This window comes from Pinus tabuliformis, chromosome 8 (genome assembly GCF_031772625.1).
Source record: "Pinus tabuliformis cultivar Carrire ecotype Pingquan chromosome 8, CPIR1, whole genome shotgun sequence".
Lineage (NCBI taxonomy): Eukaryota > Viridiplantae > Streptophyta > Pinopsida > Pinales > Pinaceae > Pinus > Pinus tabuliformis.
The window spans coordinates 870,506,926-870,533,481 of record NC_142294.1 but is presented as its reverse complement, the minus strand read 5'-3'; the positions used below and the strand labels follow the sequence as shown (position 1 = coordinate 870,533,481).

The window sequence follows — 26,556 nt, the reverse complement described above, 5'->3', positions numbered from 1 at the left end:
ATGGGGAGACCCCACTAGGTTGTCATCCTTTATCCATAGGAAGCCGTGTCTGCCGCCTTACAAGCCGTAACGCACCGAACACAACATTCGGGAAGATTGACTGCCGTACGGAAAGTCCTTGGTTTTCATATGATTGCCAAGGTGTATATGCAATTTTATGGGTTGTCTGGTAAACCTTTTGCCTAGTTTCTCCAGAGTAGTCACTTTCGTTCCTTTTTGGACTCCCTAAAAGAAAAGGTCCATCTGAGCACTTGTCACTTCAGGCTCATTAAACATTCAAAGGCGACTAGAGTCATCTTTTTGTCCTTTTCTCGACTCTTTAAAGATGAAAAGGTCAAGTTATGTCCTTGTGTCTTAAAATTTATTCGACTACGTTCACATCTACCCTGTTAGATCTTGTTTGCGTTAGCTTGAGTAGGGTTCTTTCTCGTTTTTGACGACAACCCTCCCCGAGTCTACCGGCCAAGGTTTTCCCCCAGAGGGAAACCCTAGTCCATTTCCTTCTTTTGGAAATGTCGGTGCCCCGTATATGACAACTTTGTCCTTGCCTGGGTTAACCATCGAGTTGCCTGTTTGGTTGTTCTCAACCTCTGTGGTCTCTAATGTCTCAACTACTGGTCAATCAATTCCTCCACCCGAACAACATCATGTTGATTCCAAGGTGGACCTCTCCCCTTCTTCGCCTGTTTCTACGTCCTCATCTTCTACTTTGCCTGGTGAAAGTTTGGATTTAAGTAACCAGGTGGCTAAGAAGAAGAAGAAGAAGTCTCATAAGCGAGAGGCTAAAAGTGTAACTACTACTCCAAATCCATCCCAGGTTGAAACACCTTCCGCCCCCCTGCAGAAGGTTAAGTTTCCTTGTAAGTTGTGCAAGGGTGACCATCTTCTCCGTGATTGTCTTGGTATTCCCAGGATCCTAGAAGTATGGTCTCGTGATCTGACTTGTCCCTCATCGTCCTCTAAAGCTCATGACGATGCCACCCTATCAACGGGTAGTGGTAAGAAGAAAGGGAAGATTCAAATCCCCTGTAGACTATGTGAAGGCAACCATCCCCTTCACCTTTGTCCGCTCATGGATAAAGCTTCCGCTGTCTTGGAAAGTCTTACAAATTCTTCACCCCAACTTCCTGTTGGTTATCAGAAGCTCTCTTCTGACCCCCTCCCTGTGGACAACGAGATTGACTTAGATTCTTCTCTTGTTCGGGCTCCTCTTCCCAAACATGGCTATGCCGAGCCTGCTCTAGACCAACCATTGGTCGGAGATAGTATCGACTTGGGTTCACCACCTGTTGATTACTCTGTTCCGGAGGAGCATCATGATTCTACTGCTCATGTTCTTCTCGTCTCGTCAGATTCTCCTGAGTCTCAGAACAACCCTCCTATCCTCGCTGATCAAGAGGGTCCTTCTTCGTCTCCTGTAGCGCAGGGGGGCAATCATACGATTCCCCCACCAAGTAGTTCGGTCGTTTCCTTCAACTGGAGTCATTTGACTACATTCCGCCTTCCACCCCATGTGCCTTTCTAGATTACAGTACATGCCTATGATAAGGCAATACTTGGCACTGTCTTGGATGAGGGTGCGTCAGTTAGTCTCATGCCTTTCACTACTTGGCAAGCTTTGGGCTCCCCACAGCTTGTGCCAGTCGCACAGAATCTGTTGGCATTTGACGGAGGAACCAGTCAACCGTTAGGGATCCTCCCGAAGTTTCCTGTTACTTTGGGAGGAAAAACTGTCTATATAGACGTATTGGTTACCCAAGGTGCTTTAGATTTCAGTCTTCTCCTTGGCTGTGACTATGTTTATGCCATGGGGGCCCTCATCTCTTCACTTTTCCGTGTGGTTTGTTTTCCACACGACGGAAGAATCATGACTATAGATCAATTATCGTTCTTTAGTCCCCCGGTGCCTCCTGCGCAGCTGCCATCCCCTCTTGGTTTTTATCCACCGGTTGTGTCTGCCCCACCGCAGGTCAACTACGTGGCTACTTATCCCGTGCCTGTATCCAGTGATGATGTCATCGTGCATAGTGTCCTGGGGGCATTGGGTCCTGACTTCCAAGACGTTTTCCTTCCACCGGGAGTGACACTCTTGGAAGCAACGACTTCCTGTTCATTATGATGAAGTTCGTTCGGAGCATAGTTCCTTTCCTATGTCAAGCTCCTTAAAAAATGAAACTAGGTCTGGTCGGAGCATAGTTCGCTTTCCTATGTCAAGCTCCTTAAAAAATGAAACTGGGTCTGGTCGGAGCATAGTTCGTTTTCCTATGTCAAGCTCCTTAACAAATGAAACTAGGTGTCACGAGGATAGTTCTTTTACGTATGTCAACCTCGTTAAAATAATGAAACATGAGCTCGTGCAATTCGAGTGCGATCACAATATTGTCAACCTTCACTCCATTTTCAATGGACTAAAGCTTGGGGGGCATGTACCTCGAATTGAGACATCATGTTGGGGGGGCATGCCCATTTTCCCTTGTTTTCAAGCATAGTTTGCATGTGTGCTTTTAAGCTTGCATAAAAATAAAATCCATTTCCAAGCATAGTTTGCATATGTGTGGTCATGTGTGCTTTTAAGCTTGCATAAAAATAAAATATGTGATTAAATACATTTCACATTGGGTCGTTTGTTATGCAACTGATACATTAGATTACATTTGTGTTAGACATCTGCATAGCATATAAAAACATCATCACATGTAAAAGATCCATCCAAAATAGGCATATGTATATATATATATATATGTGTGTGTGTGTGTCGAAATGTTTGCACAGCGTGCATCACATAGATCAAAAAATAATACATGTTCGTCTTAATACATCCGGAGACGACATGTCTCTCAAAAAATATGCATAAAAATAAACCTAGGTGTCTAATCCCTGTGGTGCTCATGATAGCACGTCACTGCATGCACTAGGCGTCTCAAGAGACGGTGGACGCGACTGGGCACTCCCACTGTATGTCTCTGATACGCTAGTGGGACATTCACCAGCCGGGCATAATCCGTAATCCCCCGAGCAATTCCCTCGAGGTTCTGGATTAGCTCCCCTCCCTCAGCACCCTCTTCCTGAGGGTCAGCTGCAGGCTGGTTTTTCCGCGAAATAGGAGACATGCCGGCTGGTCTCTTTGGGCCAACATCTGCATACACATATAACTGTTGTTAGAATGAACATGTATTAAAAAAAAGAAAAGAAATCATAACAAATAAAATCAAAAAGATGTCATACCCAGCTCCTCATCCCACTCCTCCCCCTCTGGCAGTGGGAGATCTGGGTCACCTGTGAAGTTAGTCCCTGCATACGGCCAATCCTCGACCACGATCAACTAGCGACGGAGCCACCCAAAGAACTTTGGCCTCCAGGACATCTGTTGGCCTCCTCCCCCTCTGGGCATCAATGCTACCCAACGAGCCATTCTTGGCTCCCGTGGTACTGGATCAGCTACGATGGCCCCCTGGCCTTGAAAGATTGGTAATCGTTCCAGAATGAACGATACCAGGATAGAACCATACCCAAACTGCTGCAGTTTGCCTCGCTTAGCTTTTGTAAGCTGTCTCTTCATGTTGGTAGTCACCGCTATCGCCCAATCAAAGATAGTGGGATTCAGACACTCTGTGGCCAATATGAGTTGGTTCTTTGTTGCCTCGTGGGGTGCCTGCGCCCCCACAGCCCGTGTGATGGTAAATAACACCGCCTTGAGTGTTAGGTTCTGAATGGTGGCAATATCCACCTTTGCACTCCCGGACCCGAATTGTGCCCCTGGGCACACCCGTTCCATCACCTCGCCTATCTTTTCGCCTGATGGTCTGCTCCCTGTCAATATGGGCACCGGACCTCTACGTGAAAACCCCGTGATGAACTAGACGTCAGAAACATCCAGTTCCAACACTTGATCTCGTATACGGAACACTTGCTCGTGTTCGTCCCAAAGGTTGATCAGGTACTGCAAGAGCTCAGGTTGAGCTCGTAAGTAAGAGGTCAGGAAGAATTTTTTTAGCGCGCAATTTCTAAGGGCTTCCATGCAACCTTCATCTACTATGGCCAATGCATCCACACTGTCATGATCCCTTTCCTTCCATTGGATTGCCATTTTGATCGTTTCCCTGCGTCCACATAATCAAAAAATATAAATTAGATCTCTGGTAACCTAAGAAATGGAGTTAAAATGCATTTAAAATGTTAAAATTTGAAAAAAGGATGCGCTCGGCTGTTGGCGTGACTGTTTTTAAAACAGTCGCGCCCATTGGCGCGGGCCTTTGGGATAAAAAGGCCCATTGGCGCGGGTCTGTGCCCGATACCCGCGCCAATGAGCGCAACCCTAATTTTTCAAATTTCCTCCACAGAGGTCGATGGAGCAAGCGAAAACAACTAAAAAATGGACTAAAATGAAGCATGAGAAGGTGCCTCTTACCTGGAATTGACGGCACTCCGATTGGTCGCACAGATTTGTCGCAATCGTCACCTGAAGATCGCACACCAAAAGCACTACTGTCACTCTCCAATGCAGTAAAAGTAAAAAGTAAATTTGATTTTTACCATTTTGACATATTTATGGCTTTTTTAACTCAAAATAGGTTTTTAAAAGTCATTTTTAAGAATATTTTAATATATTTTTTTCGAAAATGGATTTTACGCTTGTTCTTGTGCAGCGACAGGTTTTTATGCGACTTAGACGGTGAAACGAGTTGTATTTTATACTTTTTCGAACTCGGTAAATATACGAAAAAGTCATTATGGAGTCATCTTTATTCTCTTTTCTGACTCTCTAAACATGAAAAGAATGTCGAGTTATTCCTCTCGACTTGCTAAACGTAAATGAGAGGTGGTCGTCTTTAAACTCTTTTCCGACCGTGTAAAGACGAAAAGATCGTCGGGCCCTTGCTATTTCAGGCTCGTTAACTGTTACGAGACGACATGATTACGATCGTTTTTTTACTTTTTCAGGTCGAAGTCACTAATCATGAAAAGTACTCCTCGATCGTAATGGTCGGGCGGTTCTTTTGAGCATTTTTTTATACTTTTTCGGGCTCGAGAGACACAACTTTACGAAAAAGGACACCCCCGGATTTTACTTTTCTGCTGTCTTTTCAAACTCTCTAAACATGAAAAGACGCCGAGTTCTTCCTCTGTCAGGCTCGTTAAAACTTGATGACATTGGATCCCCGTCAAGCTTGTTGATAAAAATAACTGGGGTACTCGCCAGAAATGGTGGGGAAAATAGAACCACAATCATTGTCGTGTCGGCAGTATGTCGCTCTTGAACATGGCACTTGTCTGCATTCGTGTCTGGGTGGGGACATCTCATCTCGTTTTTCACTTGCCTCCATGGGTTTGGGTGATCTTGTTTGACCTCTCATCTGTTCTTTGCCTTGTCACCATGACCTCTGATCGATTGATGTCAAATACTGCCAAGTCCACTGTCGTGCCGCCGATATGTTCAAGAGAAGTTAACCTCTGCAGAATAACAACCTCCCTCTGATAACTCACATAATCCTCATTCACAAAAACATTATCCTCCTCTGTCTCACATCGATGATGTGGGAAACACTATGGCCCACCTTCGATCAAGGTCACTTCCTGTCGACTTCAGCTCATTATCCAGGAAGTTGATCTAGAGACTCCCTTCTGGTGCCTTGGAGCCTGCATGCCTCAATGGCAGGTTCTTCACGTTCGACGCGAGGTTTTCATCATTGGCCTCCGATCGAATGATTCTACGGGTGTTCGATGCCGGCTCACTGATTCGCACGTCGTAGATTGTACCTATAGTACCTTGAGGGCCATTGTCATTACTGGTGGTACCTCTTGCGTCTGTTAACAGCTTTCACCATTGGCTGGTAATCAGATGATGTTCCTGCATGTTCGACTTCGACTCCTATATTCGCATGCTTGAAATTGTACTTTGTTCGGATCGAGATGGAGCGCAAGACCCTGGATTTTGTCTGTTGAGATCCAGGCTGCAATTTTGTCATTACATGACTCATTCACTGGATGGCTGCGACCATGCCTGAGTCTATTTATCGATCCTCACTGGATGGCTGCGCCCATACCTTGGATCTAGATTATTGTGTACTCTGATATGGATGGCTGCGCCCATACCACATATATCATGTACTTGAGATATCAGTTGTACTTCTCCACGCAGGTTTTTCGACGACAGTGTTTTCGGTTGGACATGTTCTCGTAAAGCATTTCACCCCTCTCTCTCTCTCGGGCCTCATGCTTTAGGGGGCATCTGTTACACAACAATTTGTCACCGTCCCTGCTACCCCTCTCCCACGTTTTGGAGGACTCATTCCGGGACCTATGAGAAGTGACATGGCCTACAAACACTTGCATTACATTCCTCTGAACATTAGCTTTGTTTGCCCTGAAGATATCTCCTGCTGAAAAACCCTAAAAATAGCCCTTTTTCCATTGGCGCGGTTCCATAGTGCAGCCCTCGCGCCAATAGGGGAAATCCTCCAAAGAGGGCGCGCCATTTGGCGCTCTGTCACAGAGTCGCACCCGTGCCAACCATAATCAGTGGTGTTTTTTAACAAACAAACGGCGGAAGTTTCATCCTAACAAATTCTTGGACTGAATCTATCTTGAGTTGGGTGGTTTGGCTATGGATTTCCATAGAGAGGAAGTGGTTTGCCACCTCTCATGGAAGCTTCCTTGATGATATGGCCAATCCCATGATTATTGTGGATGATCCCAACTCCCCTTCCTCCATCTATAAAAGCTTGTCCATTTTCCTTGGCAGCCTAGTGCTAGAGTTTTTGGAGTTGGATAGTTTTTAGTTCCAGAGATTCAGAATTCCAAATTCCCAAGAGCTTCATGCTGCAAGAGCCTTCTTGATTCCCTTAAGGCCAAATCCAAGCAAGGAGATTATTGTCCAAGATCCAAAGAGAGAGAGGCTTGTCCTTATTCCTGACAGGCTTTGCGAGACGTGCTACTGACCCGCCAAAGGAGAATCCAACGTCAGAACTTTGGTTGTATTCTTCTTTGATTGATTATTAATGAACGACTATTGGTTATGGTTCCACTCTTGTTATTATTTGTGATGATGATGAGTTATGTCCTTTCTGACTGACATATAGTTGCATATGCTGGATTTTATGCTTGTGTTTGTGTCGTTCTTTGCATGTGCAAGTGTCTATTCACGGAGATCGTGGGGATTGTGATCTGCCGGAGCAAAGGAACGGGGAGCACCACCTCTTCTACAAGCACTAGCATTGGAATCCAGGTAGGCCTTTATCACTGGTCTATTAATTTGCAATTAGGAACTTGCGCTGTAGCGTTGTATGATTGTTGCTAGACCCGGTCTGGGCTAGTAGGGATCGCCTCTGTCCGCAGAGGGGATTTACCTCCTCAACACTGGGCAATAATTTTAGATAATCTTGGGGCATAACATTCATTGGTTGAGGAAGATTTAAAGGTGCATATCTATTCAAAAGAAAAGCTGGGATAGCCATATTTGAATTTGAGAGGGGAACAAAGGAACTTCCTTCCTGAAACACAAATGATTGAGGTGGGATAATAGAAATAGGAACTGATTAGCTGACAATAGAAACAATTTGATTTGGAACTGAAAAATCAACTGTTTTAATCTCTTCGATTTCTGGAAAAGAAAAGGACACTGAATCAAATGATTCTCCTTCTAATGTGGGTTCTGAAAAAATGTTCTGAGAGGAAGATAAACTTTCTTGAGAAAAATCAAGATTTTTCACAACTTTCTTTGAATGAAAGGTCTTAAAGAATTGTGGAGCAGAACTAGAACCAAGAGCAGACAGAGTAGGGTTTGGAGTTACTGGTGATTTTGGCTTCCAAAATCTTTGAGAAATTAATTTCTTTGGATTATAAAGGATAGGAGTTTTCTGTTGGGAGGTATCAGACCTCGTGTGGGGTCTTTTTGGAGCCATGACTATTTTCTTGGCCAGGGACTCAGCCTAAGAACTTTCTTCATTCATCAGACAAAGAAATGACTACAAAGAGAAAACCCAAGGAAAAATAGCTTTGTATCTCCATTCCCCGACAACGACGCCAAAAAATGTTGTACCTTGGAAGACAACCTTTGACTGATGAGAGGTCAGTGCCCAAGACATTTGTTCAAGACTGTGAAAAGATAAGTTTGTTGTCCCATTGTTAAAACCCTATAGACTATAATTAAAAAGGCAATGTCTCTTGATCTTCAATGGAAAGAAACAATTACTTAAAGTGGCCTTCTAATGTTGAATACAAATTTAATGAAAGAATAGTCAAAAAAGATAGTGGAAAGTATCCAACATAGGTTGCTTAATGCATAATCTTTGTTTTCAACCTCAGAAGAAATATGTAATTAGTAGGGAATGATATATAGAAAAGTGGAGCCCATAATTAAGGAACTTTTAACTTTAACTCATAGGAAACTGATTTACAGAACTGTAAAATTAAACGCCAACAACCTCATTACTCATTTCTAAGAAGAAAAACATAAAATGGAAAAAACAAGAAACACATTTTGTATTCAACAGGTGTCTGGAATCACTTAAGGTTATTTATTCAAATCCACATGAAGATTGAAAGATACAAGTAGTTTCTGCTTTTGAGGTCCAAAACTTGGAACCCTCATTTCTCTTTCTGAATTAGCTTTATACAAAATTTCAAAAAGGATAGTTAAGAAACTGTCAACTGCCAAACATTGATAACTTCCTAAACTACTTTAGAGTTCATAATTCTTTCGAACTTTACATCTTGAAAAGAAAAACATAATTACATCATTAAAAAATATCTGACAAAACTTCTGTATGACAGGTGGCATTGTTTCATTTGGTAATCTGAGACTGAGGTGCAGATGTAGGTCCTGCTTCTGCATTTGTTGTTGTTGGCGACATCCATTCTCTACACTTTTTCCACATGGTTGTATCTGAACTGAGACTCTTGAAAAACCTTGTGCGTGCCATCTTGAAGATATTGATTATGCTATATGTAGGTTTGTCAACAAAAAGAGTTCTCATCAACCATAAAAGTTGAAAATCCCTTTGCAAATAATTGACAATGGTTGCTCCCTTTAATACTGTTGTTCTTTCATGTGTTGAACCAATTTTGTTTTTTGCCTCCACCAGAAAAGTCTCATAAGTCTCACAGGATAATAAATTTCCCTGCTAATCCTAGAATGAGGGCAAACCTTCTCTAGTTCTCTTATCAAAATCAATGTTAAATTTCATTACAATTTCTTTGAATTCTTTGACTTCTGTTAATTTTGCTTCTATTGTCTTCCTGTATAGATTCTTAACAATCATATTATTGATTTCGAACATACGCTGAGTTCTATCTTCAACTCATAATTCTTTTAACTGCTACGAAGATCTTGAATTAAGAAAATCAATCATTTTCCTTGCGAATTGAGCTCTTTGCTGTAATTTCTGTTTATTTGCAACAATAAGATTTTCCAAGTCTCTGATGATAATATTTTGATCCTCTACTATAGACAATGACTCCCATATGTTCCTCACAGTATGGATGATGTCATTCCATAAAATTTCTCTGGCTTGAATAAGGGACATATTCCCCTTCACCTTCTCCTTTAACTCTTTAATTTCTTGAGAAGAAACTTGAAAATCATTCTTGTACTTGTCAACATTTTCCTTAGACATTTTCAATTCTCTTTCAGTAGCCTTTATAAATTTCAAGGAACTCTCATAATCTCTCTAAATTTTCTTCACCTCATTCTCAAAAATCTGCAATTCAGTCATGACTCTAGTCAATTTATCAGTTGGGTCCTTAGAATCAGTTTGTACTACAATAGTACAAACATGAGAATCAATTTTCTATTGTAAAATAAAATTATTTCTTTCAGCTTGGTGATTTCTTCATTTCTTTGTATGAGATACTTTGTCAGTGCCTCTTTCTCTTTTTCCACCCGTGGCACCTCTGAAGCCATTGGATGTTTAACGGAAGACATCTTTAATTTCTTCCTTGGCATATGAACTTCTGCTTCATCTCCCTACAATATCTTTTGAACAACACTTCTGTCCTCTGGGTTGACCCTAATTTTAACAAACATCTTCTTCAATTCTTCATTTTGAGTGGTTAAAGCTCTGGAGTTTGCTTTTTCTAATTTCATCTGGTTAACAATTTTTTCTAACAAAGCTTCAACTTTGCTAGCAGCTAAAGAATACTTTTTCAAATCACTGTAAATTAGTTCACTAGTCTACCTATGCAAATTGATTTTGTTAGGCAGAGGGATTTCTCTAGCATCAACTGTCAAATTGACAGTCTCGAAACCTAATGAAGAAGACATAGACAAAACATAAGGGTGAGAGAAAGCTAGTATGAAGACCAGTTAAGAGGAGCAACAATTTTCTCCAAAATTGAATTAAGGTCAGGCTACCATCACGTGAGCATTAAGGAGGAAGATATCCATAAACTGCCTTTAGAACAAGATATGGGCACTATGAATTCATAGTGGTACCCTTTGGACTCACTAACGCCCCAACCACATTCATGTGCCTAATGAATAGAGTATTGCATCCATACTTGGATAAGTTTGTCATAGTATTTGTTGACGACATTTTAATCTATTCAAAAACAGAAGAAGAACATGAAAAGCATTTGGCTATGGTGTTACAATTGTTGAGAGAACATAAGCTCTATGCAAAGCTCAACAAGTGTGACTTCTTCCAATCACAGATACACTATCTAGGGCACATCATCTTTGAGGAAGGCGTATTAGTTGACCCTGAAAAGATCAAAGCCATAAGGGAGTGGCCAACTCCAAAGAATGTGGATGAGATTAGATCATTCATGGGATTGGCAAGATACTATAGGAGATATATTTGAAATTTCTCCAAAACTGGTCATCCCATTACAACTTTGCAGAGGAAAGGGAAAATATTTGAATGGATTGCACAATGTGTAGAAAGCTTTGAGCAGTTGAAACAATTTCTCACCAGTGCGCCAGTGCTGAGAATCACATATCCAGATAAGGATTTCGTGGTGTGTACATATGCATGCAGAGAGGGACTCAGTGGAGTCTTAATGTAGGAAGGGCAAGCAATGTGTTATGAATCCAAAAAGTTTAATAAACATGAGGAAAATTATGTGACACATGATTTAGAATTGGCTGCTATAGTTCATGCTTTGAAAATGTGGAGGCACTACCTCCTTGGCAGGAAGTTCACACTCATGTTAGACCATAGTGGACTCAAATATTTGTTTGGACAGTCAAAGTTGAATGCTAGGCAAGCAAGATGGTTTGCCATGCTCAACGAGTTTGACTTTGAGATTAAGCACATAAAAGGAAAGGAAAAAAAGGTTGTTGATGCCTTGAGCAGGAGAATCCAAGTAAATCACTTGGCAACAGTAAGTTGGTATGCAACAAATTTGGAAGAAAGAATCAAAAGCGCTGGACAGTTGGACGAAAAGTACCAACAACTGAAAGAAAAGTTGCAGCAAAGAGGTGAGGATGAAGGATCTCATCTCACTGAGGATGACTTAGTTAGGTTTAAAGGCATAATTTATGTGCCTAACAACAATGAAATAAAAAGGCTAATAATGAAAGAATTCCATGTTAAGCCTTACTCAGGCCACCCAAGGTATCAAAAGACCCTCACAACCGTCAAAAAGTACTATCACTGGCCGAATATGAAGAAAGAAGTGGAAGATTTCATAGCAAGATGCATGGAATTCCAACAGGTAAAGGCTAAATGCAAATACCTAAGAGGATTGCGTCCCTCTTCCAAAATTGAAGTGGGAGGTAGTGTCTATGGATTACATCACAGGATTGCCCAAAAAAGCTAAGCAACATGATGCAATCATGGTGATGGACAAACTTAGAAAGGTAACTCATTTTGTGGAAGTCAAATCCACCAATTCCGCTAGTGATATAGCACAAATATTCATAAAGGAGATTGTGAGACTACATGGCATTCCCAAGAATATTGTGTCAGATAGAGATGCTAAATTTACTTCCAGGTTTTAGAAGGAATTGTTTGTAGGATTGGGAACAAAATTAGCATTTAGTACAACCTATCATTCGCAAACAGATGGGAAAACAAAGAGGATTAATCGAATCCTTGAGGACATGTTAAGGATGTATGTGATGCATCAACCCAAGAAATGGGAAGAATATCTTCCACTTGTGGAATTTTAATACAATAATGGAAACCAAGAGTCCATAAGGATAAGCCCCTTTGAGGCATTGTATGGCAGGAAATGTAATACTCCTATCAGCTGGAGTGACCCAGTTAACTGGGTGCATATAGGACCTGCTATGCTTAAGGATATGGAACAACAAGTTCAGATCATAAAGAAAAATTTGAAAGTGGCACGAGACAGATAGAAAAACTATGTAGATAAGCATAGGGTGCAAAAAGAGTTCCAAGTGGGGGAACATGTTTACCTGAGAGTTAAACCCAAGAAAATTTCCCTAAGAATGGAGACATGTGCCAAGGTTGCACCACGGTATTGTGGGCCATTTGAAATTCTTGAGAGGATTGGCCCAGTAGCATATAGACTGGCTTTACCTCCATTAGTTAGAGTTCATGATGTTTTCCATGTTTCTTTACTTAATAGATATGTGCAGGATTTTAATCATGTGATTGACTAGTCTGTGCTATAGGTGGAATTAGAGGGAGAGTTCCAACCAGAACCACTATGCATTTTGGACTGGAGGAGTCTCATGCTTCGAAATCGAGTAATAGAGCAAGTCAAGGTGTAGTGGAAGAATTTTGGGCTAGAGGAGGCCACGTGGGAAATGACCGATGTCAAGAAAGCTAATTATCCTTTCTTGTTTGATGAATAAAACAAGTGTGTATAATCGTAAACACTATATAGAGATATGTGTATAAAGTTTCATGGAATAATATATGTATTATTTTAATTTTGACATTGTATAGGTGTAAATTTACATCGAGGGCGATGTTCCCTCGAGGGGGAGGGGACAGTGACAACCCCGCCCAAGGTTCTCGTATGAGCCACAATTGTAAAAATGATGTAAATATTTTGCAATGTTTGAAATAAAAGAAAAGGGGACTGAGTCAAGGGACACGGATTCCTAGAGTTCATAATTTATGAGGGTTGCAAAAAACAGGAAGGGCACAATAGGAAAGAGGGGATGGAGTGAACAAAAAGGGTGATGGACAAGGAAAAAGAGAGCTCTAGGGGGCACTCCTCAAGAGAGAGCAACATAGACTTGCTTTTAACGAGGACCTGTCTTTGGAGGTAGACAGAGAAGGGAATTGGAGTTAGCTTCCAACAAAAGATTTTAGTAGGCCCCACTGAAGAGAAGAGAAGAGAAGGGGATCAGTTCTCTATCCCTGGAGGTTATGGGTTGAGTGCTAGTCTCTAGAGCCCTGTAACCGCTTGGGGTCCCTGGAGGCTGCGGGTTGAGGTATAATCCCTGGAGCCCTGTAACAACTTGGGTCCCTGAAGGCTGAGGGTTGAGATCAAGGTCTCTGGAGCCCTGTAATAACTTGGGTCCCTAGAGGCTATGGGTTGGGATGAAATCTCTGGAACCCTGTAATAAGTTTGGTCCTCTGGAGGCTGTGGGATGAGATAGCTACTCAGGAGCCCTGTAACAACTTGGGAGGAGAAAATCCTAAAGTAGAAGTAGAGGAAGACTTTATTAAATACTTTGAACATTTCCTTGTTGGTATAATGGATTTTGGACTCCCTAGAAGGGGGTGAATCACTATGTGTGCACTTGGGGGTGAGGTGGGGCACTGTCTGGACTCCCTGTGCTAATAAAGAAAGAAGCCATCAGTTGGTGGGATTGAGGAAGAGGTCCTATGGAGTCCCTAGTTCAGTTGGAAGTTGGCACGCAGTTCTAGAAGAAATCATTCTTACCTTGAGACTCTAGAATCTGGTTTGGGGGTGACAACTGCATGTAAAAGTGGTTGTAGCTATGTATGGTTGGGTGGAGAGTCCTTGTCCTGGAATCAGTTTCCTTGCAAACTCAAAGATAAGTACTTTTGTAAGCTTTCTTATTACTTGAATGGGTCATGTTGTATTGTTGTGAAATCAAGGGTTGTATTTGTGTTGTTAATCTCTGTGTATGTGGTGTAGCCTTGAGGGGGTATTCTCCATATATATATATATATATATATGCTTGTGCTAAATATGAAAGTAAAGGTGTTTAATCACTTATTGGGGCTAACCACAGAGTACCTGATACAAAATAGGTGTAATAAAACCACATAATAATGATGTCTAAGATAGAGAGCTAAACTAAACCTGAATCTAAATGACATGCTTAACTGCGATAAGAATAATACATGATTAATCGTAGAATAACTATGATAAATTAGAGGCCATAACCAAAGCCTTGAGAGCTTGAATTGATCCTTGAAGATAGTGGATTTTGAGACCCTTTCATTATGTGTAGTCTACATAGAAGTCCACTGCGAGGAAGGGTAGGTATTTGTTTACAAGTTATGTATTCAATTACATGTTGTTGTGCTGCCAGGCAAGCAATGGGTGAATATTGAGGAGAGATTTACTGGGGCCAGTCGAGCCCTGCAACTTTCCTTAAGTGTCCTGCTGCTTTAGCTATATGCCATGCAATCTTGTATTTCAAGTAGGTTAGATATCCATAAGTGTTTCCTTTGCTTTTCCAATGAGGCACAAGGAGGTGTGGAACAACGCTAAGAAGTGGCTTGTAGAGTTTGCGTGGGTTCTGGAGTTGTTAGTGTGTGGCAGGTGAGGCATAAGCCTCTTTGGAGCTTGTGCTAATCCCATGTTAGATAACAGGCGCAAGAGCTCTTGTGCTTCCATTGAGGAATTCCTACCTGGGGACAGGGAAGGCCCATGGGCTAGAAAACCCTCAATGCAGCTATCACCTAAGCTCGGGAGGGGTAACACCGTGAAAAGGATCAAGAGGTCTACGAGGCCTTGGAGACAAGGCCGCGGTCGAGAAGGCCGGTTCGAGAAAGCTTATGTGGTGGTAGAGCTTATTCTCGAGGAGATTGTAGAGATCCTTGTCTAAGGCATTGTAGGGGGAGGAACCAAAATTCATTGACCAAGCCATGGCATAATTGCAAGGAAGAATGATAGTCAAGCTCTATAATTGTTTCAAGAGCCCATGGACACCTGAACCAGAGTCTTGGTTGAAGAAGCTAGATCTGAATGACCAGTGATAGGAGGGGATGTATCGAGAATATTTCAAGTCGCCTTGGAAGAAGGAAGAAGGGCACTCTTTACCTTATAAAGATTGATCGCCCCAACCTTATCCGAGAATGGGAGATAAACCCTATACGCGTCAACTGTGGATTCACGGCTGGGATCATGCAGGCTGGTACACAGGTTCTGAGGACCATTTAAGCCCAAGATGTAACATAGGTTGGAGGTCAGGTCATCGAAAGAAAGTAAGCCCTATGCTCAAGAATGGGTCGACCCTGACTAGTTGGAGGTCGGGCGACGTATCGACAAAGAGAGGCATGGTAGTAAGGCACGTTGTACCGACCTAACTAGGTTGGAAGTCGGGTGTTGGACCGTCGAGAAGGAGGTATGCCCTATGCTAAAAAATCGGCTAACCCTGACTTAGTTGGAGGTCGGGGGTTCGGACGTCGACATTGTTGGTGAGTGAAGAAGCTTACGCGCCCTAACTCTTCTGCTTCATCAACTATTGGTGGGCCTATGGCAGAATGTCGTGTGGTAGCAGAAGACAGACGACCATTGATTCAGTGAGAGGAAGAAATTGTGATATGAATAATTATAAAAAAAAAAGACAAGAAGGGAAGGAAAGAGCACAAGTGGAAAAACATAAAGGAGAAGTTCGCCCAAGCAACAGGGGTTCGAACTTCGCAATCCCGTTTCCACGACTAAAGGAACATGGCGGCTAGATCCATCAGTGACGACCCCTTTTACTCCAAGAGGGTAGGTGGATATGTTACAAAACCTATATTTTGGATCAATCATGTCAAAGAAAATACAATAATAAAAAACTTAAAAGAATCATGCACTATCTTTCCTCTATCGTTGTTAGTCACTTTGCTTTCTCTCTTCGCTTGGATCCTTGGTTAAGATGCATCTATCCTAGTTCTTTATAATATTATCTATATTATATAAAATTTCACATATGTATATATAAAAGTATTCTCATTTGTAATTTATTAAAACCTCAATTTAATCTCTATGGGAATATTTTTAGTAACCCTGAGGATGGAGGATTTAGATATACCTCAAATGTAATTATAATCTCTACAAATCTCTACACATCTAACGTCTAACACATTTAATGTCTAACATCGCCCACACATCTACCATATACTGGGATGTGTCTACACATCTAACTTCTAACAACTTACATATAATGCCCACGCATCTACCCTATACTAGGCTGTAGAGTGTTTTTGGGCACAAAAAAAAAGGAGTCGTCTAACGAGGCAGAGGAATTGCCCGGACGGCCAAAAGTGGCCGGTATCCGAGTAAAAAAATTTCAAAAAATCTTGTAGAGGCAGTGTTTGAATCCTGTTTTTGATGGTCGAAATGGATTCAGCACCATCAAAAATGTCTAGGACACCTAAAATTGTGAAGTTTAACAACTATAACTTGGATTTACAAAAATCCTTTCCGGATTTTCTCTAAATATTATCGGAATTTCCATAACTTTCCAGGCAACTCCTCCGCCTGATTAGACTAGGCCAAAATAAAATAAAAAAAATGAAAATCATAGTAGATTAATACAAGTAATTAAATGTTGTGAATTTCAAGTAAATTTCACAAATTCAAGAAAGAATTATAATTAATCATTATTTTTGGAAACAATAAATATAAATTTAGCTAACTCAAAGATGAAACCTTATGAAAGGGACTGACTCAGTTTTGATTTTTGTTTGGAACATCAATGCTAGGACCAAAGTTATTGTATCAATGCCAAGATGTAAAAAATTTCACGAGTTGACTTATAAGTTTATTTTATCAATGCTAGGGAAAAGTTACTACAGTTGAAGGTCACACATAAACTTACAATTCCTCGAAATTTGTCAAGTTCCCCAGCTCTACAGGTATCGTCTCGTTCAAATTATTAGAGTCAAAACCCTTGGGGAACCAGAAGAAGCCTGAACGCTATAATCCGTCCTTAAATGTTTAAGGATGCTTCAATGCGAAATGAAATAAAAGTAGAGAAAGATTAGTGTTGTCAAATTGGTGAGCTTCACAAACTCCTTTGGAATTTTACCCGATAAATTATTTATTCTGAACAACCTGCAACATGAGTCCACTAGCAATTCAAATTCAAATTCCCGGACAACAATTTACTCATCAAACACATTCGAACAAGCGATGAGTTACAAATATTGCATCAGAGTCAAAGATCCCATCGATGCATGGATTGATCCGTGCAGAAGGTTGTATCTCAAATCTTTGCCAGTTTAAACAACATAGCAAATTCTTGTCACTATCATTCCCTGGAATTTTCAGATAAATAACAGGGCTAAAGATTGGCAGACTTCTTAAATTAGCTTACATGTTTTCCAAATATGTGAGATTAGCCAGCTCTGGTGGAATAATTCCCAATAGCTCTTCATATCGAATTTTTCTGCAAACAAAAACAGAAATGCATGAGTCCAACCTTTACAGTACACACACCGAAAAATATTATGTGGAATGATGATCCAACTTACATTTTAAAGACATGGAAAGTTGTTGAAGGCACAGTTGCAGATGACACTGAGCTCCTCTCTGTCGTCGAGATATACTAGGACGAGTCGCGACTGCAGGGATCCACATTGAAGTTCCATTTGGTAATCCCCATTTTGCTTGCTATTATTCTCAGTGCATTGACGGCTAAACATCAAATCTTGCAATATAAGGGCCCAAAAGTGATTCCAGAGTGCAAAATGCATTCAAGAAAAGTGATTACAGAGAGAAAAATGCATTTAAGAAGAGTGAATCGTTTCTCACCTTCTTTTGGATCCGTGACTACAGCAACTTCGCTAAGTTCGCTGTGACTATAATAACATGGCAGTGGCAAAGGATGAGGAAAAATGTGGAATGGAATTGCAATTTGTTGAAATGAGAATTGCAGAGGCTATGTTAAGCCATTCTACTAATAAGATGAAAAACATCAAAATTTAGAAATTGGAGACACTTTCAAGTTGCACCCTATTTATGGAAATTTACAGTCAAAATTATTGAGTTGAGGGGCTCCAGTACTGCACGGATCCCTGACATTTTGGGCCCGGTGGTCATATATGTTTGAATCTTGACCAATTTGATGCCAACATGGCCACCGGGCCCAAAAGGGCAGGGATCTGTGCAATACTGGAACCCTTGAACTCAATAAATTTGACTGTAAATTTCCATAAATAGGGTGCAACTTGCAAGTGCATCTCCAACTTCTAAATTTTGATGCATTTCGTCTTATTAATAGAATGGTTGAGCAAAGCCTCTTCAAATCTCATGTCCACAAATTGCAAATTCGTTCCATAATTTTCCTCATCCTTTGCTACTGCATCATGTTATTATAGTCACAACGAACTCAACGAAGTTGTTGCAGTCACAAATCCAAAAGAAGGTGAGAAACAGTTCACTCTTCTTGAATGCATTTTGCTCTCTGGAATCACTTTTGGGCGCTTATATTGCAAGCTTTGATGTTTAACAGTCAATGCGTTGAGAATAATAGCAAGCAAAATGGGGATTACCAAATGGAACTTCAATGTGGATCCCTACAGCCGCGACTCGTCCTGGTATACTCTCGACGACAGAGAGGGGGAGCTCGGCGTCATCTGCAACTGTGCCTTCAACAAAAATACCACTTGCCATGTCCTAAAATTTAAGTCGGATGATCATTCCACATAATATTTTTCAGTGCGTGTACTGTAAAGGTTGGACTCATGCCTTTCTGTTTTTGTTTGCAGGAAAATTCGATATGAAGCACTGTCGGAAATTATTCCGCTACAACTAGCTAATCTCACATATTTGGAAAACATGTAAGCTAATTCAAAAAGTTCGCCAATCTTTAGCCCTGTTGTTTATCTGAAAATTCCAGGGAATAATAGTGACAGGAATTCGTTATGTTGTTTAAACTGACAGAGATTTGAGATACATCCTTCTGTACAGATCAATCCCTGAATCGACGGGATCTTTGACTCAGATGCAATATCTGTAACTCATCACTTGTCTGAATGTGCTTGATGAGTAAATTGTTTTCCAAGGATTCGAATTTGAATTGTTATTGGATTCGTGTTGCAGGTCATTTGGAATAAATAACTTATCAGGATAAAAAATGGGCTGACCCCGACTTAGTCGGAGGTCGGGGGTCCGGATGTCAACATTGTTAGTGAGTGAAAAAGCTTATGCGCCCTAACTCTTCCTCTTCATCGACTATTGGTGGGCCTATGGCAGAATGTCGTGTGGCAGCGGAAGACAGACGACCATTGATTCAACGAGAGGAAGAAATTGTGATATGAATAATTATAAAAAAAAAGGACAAGAAGGGAAGGAAAGAGCACAAGTGGAAAAACATAAAGGAGAAGTTCAACCAAGCAACAGGGGTTCGAACTTCGCAATCCCGTTTCCACGACTGAAGGAACAATGGCGGCTAGATCCGCCGGTGACGACCCCTTTTGCTCCAGGAGGGTAGGTGGGTATGTTACAAAACCTATATTTTGGATCAATCATGTCAAAGAAAATACAATAATAAAAAACTTAAAAGAATCATGCACTATCTTTCCTCTATCATTGTTAGTCACTTTGCTTTCTCTCTTCGCTTGGATCCTTGGTTAAGATGCATCTATCCTAGTTCTTTATAATATTATTTATATTATATAAATTTCACATATGTATATATAAAAGTATTCTCATTTTTAATTTATTAAAACCTCGATTTAATCTCTATGGGAATATTTTTAGTAGTCGTGAGGATGGAGGGTTTAGATACACCTCAAAAGTAATTATAATCTCTACACATCTAACGTCTAACACTTTTAACGTCTAACATCTCACATCTAACGCCCACACATCTACCCTATACTGGGATGTGTCTACACATCTAACATCTACCCTATACTGGGATGTGTCTACACATCTAACGTCTAACATACGTCTAACATCTCACATATAACGCCCACACATCTACCTTATACTACGCTTTAGAGTGTCTTTGGAGGAAAAAAAATGAAAAAAATGAAAATCATAGTAGATTAATTCAAGTAATTGAATGTTGTGAATTCAAGCAAATTTCACAAATTCAAGAAAGAATTATATTTGATCATTATTTTTGGAAACAATAAATATAAATTTAGCTCACTCAAAGATGAAACCTTATAAAAGGGACTGACCCAGTTTTGATTTTTGTTTGGAACATCAATGCTAGGACCAAAGTTATTGTTATCAATGCCAAGATGTAAAAAATTTCACAAGTTGACTTATAAGTTTATTTTATCAATGCTAGGGAAAAGTTACTACAGTTGAAGGTCACACATAAACTTACAATTCCTCGAAATTTGTCAAGTTCCCCAGCTCTACGGGTATCCTCTCGTTCAAATTATTAGAGTTAAAACCCTTGGGAAACCAGAACAAGCCTGTACGCTATAATCCGTCCTTAAATGTTTAAGGATGCTTCAATGCGAAATGAAATAAAAGTAGAGAAAGATTAGTGTTGTCAAATTGGTGAGCTTCCCAAACTCCTTTGGTATTTTACCCGATAAATTATTTATTCTGAACAACCTGCAACATGAATCCACTAGCAATTCAAATTCAAATTCCCGGACAACAATTTACTCATCAAACACATTCGAACAAGCGATGAGTTACAAATATTGCATCAGAGTCAAAGATCCCATCGATGCAGGGATTGATCCGTGCAGAAGGTTGTATCTCAAATCTTTGCCAGTTTAAACAACATAGCAAATTCTTGTCACTATCATTCCCTGGAATTTTCAGATAAATAACAGGGCTAAAGATTGGCAGACTTCTTGAATTAGCTTACATGTTTTCCAAATATGTGAGATTAGCCAGCTCTGGTGGAATAATTCCCGATAGCTCTTCATATCGAATTTTTCTGCAAACAGAAACAGAAATGCATGAGTCCAACCTTTACAGTACACACACTGAAAAATATTATGTGGAATGATGATCCAACTTACATTTTAAAGACATGGAAAGTCGTTGAAGGCACAGTTGCAGATGACACTGAGCTCCCCCTCTCTGTCGTCGAGAGTATACTAGGACGAGTCGCGACTGCAGGGATCCACATTGAAGTTCCATTTGGTAATCCCCATTTTGCTTGCTATTATTCTCAGTGCATTGACAGCTATACATCAAATCTTGCAATATAAGGGCCCAAAAGTGATTCCAGAGTGCAAAATGCATTCAAGAAAAGTGATTACAGAGAGAAAAATGCATGTAAGAAGAGTGAATCGTTTCTCACCTTCTTTTGGATCCGTGACTACAGCAACTTCGCTAAGTTTGCTGTGACTATAATAACATGGCAGTGGCAAAGGATGAGGAAAAATGTGGAATGGAATTGCAATTTGTTGAAATGAGAATTGCAGAGGCTATGTTAAGCCATTCTACTAATAAGATGAAAAACATCAAAATTTAGAAATTGGAGACACTTTCAAGTTGCACCCTATTTATGGAAATTTACAGTCAAAATTATTGAGTTGAGGGGCTCCAGTATTGCACGGATCCCTGACATTTTGGGCCCGGTGGTCATATATGTTTGAATCTTGACCAATTTGATGCCAACATGGCCACCGGGCCCAAAAGGGCAGGGATCTGTGCAATACTGGAACCCTTGAACTCAATAAATTTGACTGTAAATTTCCATAAATAGGGTGCAACTTGCAAGTGCATCTCCAACTTCTAAATTTTGATGCATTTCGTCTTATTAATAGAATGGTTGAGCATAACCTCTTCAAAGTTCAAATCTCATATCCACAAATTGCAATTTCGTTCCATAATTTTCTTCATCCTTTGCTACTGCATCATGTTATTATAGTCACAAGGAACTCAACGAAGTTGTTGCAGTCACAAATCCAAAAGAAGGTGAGAAACAATTCACTCTTCTTAAATGCATTTTGCTCTCTGGAATCACTTTTGGGCCCTTATATTGCAAGCTTTGATGTTTAACGGTCAATGCGCTGAGAATAATAGCAAGCAAAATGGGGATTACCAAATGGAACTTCAATGTGGATCCCTACAGCCGCTACTCGTCCTGGTATACTCTCGACGACAGAGAGGGGGAGCTCGGCGTCATCTGCAACTGTGCCTTCAACGAAAATAACACTTGCCATGTCCTAAAATTTAAGTCGGATGATCATTCCACATAATATTTTTCAGTGCGTGTACTGTAAAGGTTGGACTCATGCCTTTCTGTTTTTGTTTGCAGGAAAATTCGATATGAAGGACTGTCGGAAATTACTCCGCTACAGCTAGCTGATCTCAAATATTTGGAAAAGATGTAAGCCAATTCAAAAAGTCCGACAATCTTTAGCCCTGTTGTTTATCTGAAAATTCCAGGGAATAATAGTGACAGGAATTCATTGTGTTGTTTAAACTGACAGAGATTTGAGATTCAATCTTCTGCACAGATCAATCCCTGAATCGATGGGATCTTTGACTCAGATGCAATATCTGTAACTCATCACTTGTCTGAATGTGCTTGATGAGTAAATTGTTTTCCAAGGATTCGAATTTGAATTGTTATTGGATTCGTGTTGCAGGTCATTTGGAATAAATAACTTATCAGGCGAAATTCCAAAGGAGTTTGGGACGCACACCAATTTGATAACACTAATCTCATTTCTCTACTTTAATTTCATTTCGCATTGAAGCATCCTTAAACACCCAAGGATGGACTATAGCATACATGCTTGTTCTGGTTTTGCAAGAGTTTTCACTCTAATAATTTGAATGGAAGGATACCTGCAGAGCTGGGGAACTTGACAAATCTGCAGGAATTGTAAGTTTCTATGTATGCTTCTTCTCCCAGTGCAATAATTTTTCCCTAACATTGATAAAATAAATTTATAAGTCAGCCTGTGAATTTTTTTTAGATCTTGGCATTGATACAGTAACTTTGGTCCTCGCATTGATGTTCCATACAAAAATTGAAACTTGGTCAGTGAGCTAAGTTTATATTTATTGTTTGTAAAAATAATGATCACATATAATTCTTTCTTGAGTTTGTGAAATTTACTTGAAATTCACAACAGTTAATTACTTGAATTAATCTACTATAATTTTCATTTTTATTCAAGCTTGTGTTATAATTATTGATGATTTGTTAGGTTGTTATTAGGAAATAATTATAAAGAGTGATGTTTCTTATTATTTTAATAGTTGAGTGATTGCAAAATAAAAATGATTTCCAGATATTTATTGTGTATATATTTATTAAAAAACAATAAATTTGATTTTTAAAATTAATTTATCATTATAATTTGTAAAATTTTGAATTTCATAGTTTGTATAACACTTCATACTTCATGACACAATTTTTACCAATTAAATTTCTACACAAAACTAATCATATGTCATACAAAACTAATCATAATATTATGATTTCTTTATTTAAAAAAATATAATTTAGAACATGCTCTTCTATATACCCTAAACATGTAACAATATCTACATTCACAAAACAATTTAAAAATAAAACACTCATATAAAAAATTCACTGATGGGTAGGGGGACTCATCAAATTTTACCCCTAGTGATCACCTTTATTTTGCGATCAAATCCATTTCTCCAGCATCAACAGACAATACCAGTCTAATCTAACTATCATGACATAGTTAATGCAGGTTTAATTAATGTATATGGGTGGTTGGTGGAACATATTTCAATCTTGACCGCTTTGGATATATTAAAAATTGAAATGAACTGGGGAGGGAGAGTGTCTAGGATTTCAAATTGAAAAATTGCGCACAAAATTTCTGCACCGGCTTGTTGAATAAGGATGCTATGGTTCTCTGTTTCATTTTCAATGCCCTAGATGATAAGCTCAGCCTCTCATGCATCGGCGTCAACATTGTCCCTCATTGCAACAATACCCAAGGCAACCCAGTGCAATCCCTGTATATCCTCGTGATTGATATCATTGCTCCTAGTCTTTTCAATCATCCCTCTGCCCACTGGGTTTTTCTTGAAGAAGTAGTAGAGATCAAACGACGCGAAACCTTTAAGAGGAATATAGCCATCGTCGACAAGAAGAGGCATGAAGAAATAAGCCGAAAAGCCACAACCGCTATGCATCCAAAAGATCACTCTGGATCTCGCAATTTACTGGCAGGTTTCTGTAGAAGAGAAAGTACCTGTTATAAGAAGAAATTTCGGCGTAAATCACATTCAGAAAATCATTGTTGACGTGTTTCGAACCAACCAGTGTGGTTCATCGTCAGGACAAGTTGAAGAGACAAATCTAGCTTTGCATTTTAAATAGTCTGAGCATAGCCTCCAACGACTACTTTGACCAACGGCTAATTTCGACTTATTCCGAAATACAAATCTCCCAATTCCGAAATTTCTTCTTATGATTGTTATGGATCACAGAAGCCTCAATTCAACCACAGAAAGTAACTGGTCGAAAATAATACACTCTAGGGGAGGAACAACACCCTGTGTTTGTAAATCCTTTATCTTATCAAACAACTTATCGAAATACAAAGGGTCTTTATCAATTAGCTTTTCGATACAGAAAGGGTCGTTATCAGTTGGTTAGATGAACTCCAGGAACTCTATGCTTAAGAGCATATGTGCTGGTGCGCCCATGACATGGTCGCCCTTCGACTAATAGGAGATTTGTTAGCGAAGTGTGGAATATTTTTCAATGAATGCAAATGTGAATAGAGGACATGTGAAAGGCATGGTGATGAGATTGATGAGAGGAAGGAAATGAAGGACAAGTGCAACAGGAAAAGAAGGATCTTCTTACAACAGCATGGAGAAGTTTCTTGAGAAAATACAAGGTCCTTATCTAGTGTGGATTGTAGGTAAAGCAAACAAAATATTCATATTTAATCTTGTTAATTTGGTAGCTCAATGAAAAGTTCCAACCATGGGACTAGATTCCTCTTTTTGGGAGGACCAATTTTGACTATTGAAGCGCTGAATTTGGACAAGGGAAAATGTACTTATGAAGAAAAGCCCACATATGCACATTTGGACAGGTCGACCCTAATAGGAAATTCGTCACCTTGGAAGCTTATAAATACAAGTGACCTTAAGCTCATTTGGATATCATCAAGCATCACTTCATTCTCTTCTTCATTGATTGGTTCACATAGGTTTGAGGTTGGGTCGAAGAAAGTGGTTCATACAGGTTCAAAAATACAGGGTCCGAAACTTGCACGTGTTCTAGGCTTTTGGGTCAAAACCGCAGGCTCATCAAAAGAAAATTTCGGCTGTAACTGCAGGCTTGCAGGAATAAGGGTGCGATTGGAAGCTCTCAGCCACATGCATCCTTCTTCCTCCATGCGATTGAGCTCTAGGGTTGGATTTTGACATTTGACCATAGTTGACCGAAGGCAAGTCAAGTTGACTTTGATCTGGGTTAATGTTAGGAACATATTTTTGAATGTTGTTGGATTAATTTTGCCAAATGATTTTGTATTGGGATCAGTGTACTCTCTGCTGAACATTTGATGACAATCTACTAGAAGAAGTATTTCAAAGGGTTTTCCCCATAGTGGGTTTTCCCTGGTCTTTGACCAAATCTAGTGTCCCTTGTTGATGTGTTGATTGTTTCATTTGTCATTGCATTTACTATTCTATCTTCAATTATTGTTGATGATTGGAAATATTAATTGTTATTGAAAATATTACTAATTGAAGAATTGTATTAGGCTAAAAGTAATTGAAGCTACATAAAACAATGTTAAATTTAACATGGGTTTAGAGCTAAGGTGAAGGACAAGCCCAAAAGGAGGCAAGCATTGAAGCAATCACATTTGGAAACTTGAAGGAGCATATCTAATCAAATCAAGATGTATTCCTTTTTCTTTGAGGAGCATGAGAAGTTGGGTGATTCATCTAACTTTGTTGCATGGAAAATTAGGTTGGAAATCATAGCTGATAACAATGATGTTTTGGAATTCATTCAAGGAAAAATACCTGAGCCTTCAGAGAATGCTTCCGCTTCTTCCAAGAATAAGCACAAGAAAGGTGAGTTAAAAGAAAAACAAATTATAGTTGATGGTCTACAAGATAATTTACTTCCATATCTTGGAAATTTGAGGAAGTCTACAGACATGTATGTATGAAGTCTATGGACTGAATTAGTTAGAACCACTTCCCACAAGATTTTGAGTGTCATTATTTACTATATCAATGTTGTAGCATGATGTTACCAAAATCAACCATTAACTCAACAATTTGTTCAAAATAGTGTAAGGACCTGAACAATAAATTGGCAAGAATGTAGAATAGGGGAATACATTATGAGCTGAGATGCTTACACTGAAAGTAATGTTTGTGAATGGACCTTGGTTATAATGGCTTCCTCGAAACCCGAAAAGTATCCAAAATCTTTGTTTTGGAGAGCCTTTGAATCTGTCAATTCTTTATCCTCTGATATTTGCATCTTTTACTCAAGAATCAATGCCCTATTCCTCCATAGTGCCATGATTGTCCCGTTTGACATATAAATCA

General features: G+C 39.8%; 1 protein-coding gene across 1 annotated transcript; it reads left to right on the top strand.

The window, feature by feature from the left end:
- The first annotated feature begins 11,725 nt into the window (after nt 1-11,725).
- On the top strand, nt 11,726-22,871 carry LOC149238328 (uncharacterized). Its single transcript, XM_089369530.1, has 7 exons — nt 11,726-11,934; nt 18,429-18,475; nt 18,563-18,737; nt 18,819-18,890; nt 22,470-22,541; nt 22,629-22,700; nt 22,796-22,871. The coding sequence occupies exons 1-7, from the start codon at nt 11,726-11,728 to the stop codon at nt 22,869-22,871; spliced, it is 723 nt and encodes a 240-aa protein (XP_089225656.1).
- The last annotated feature ends 3,685 nt before the right edge of the window (nt 22,872-26,556 follow it).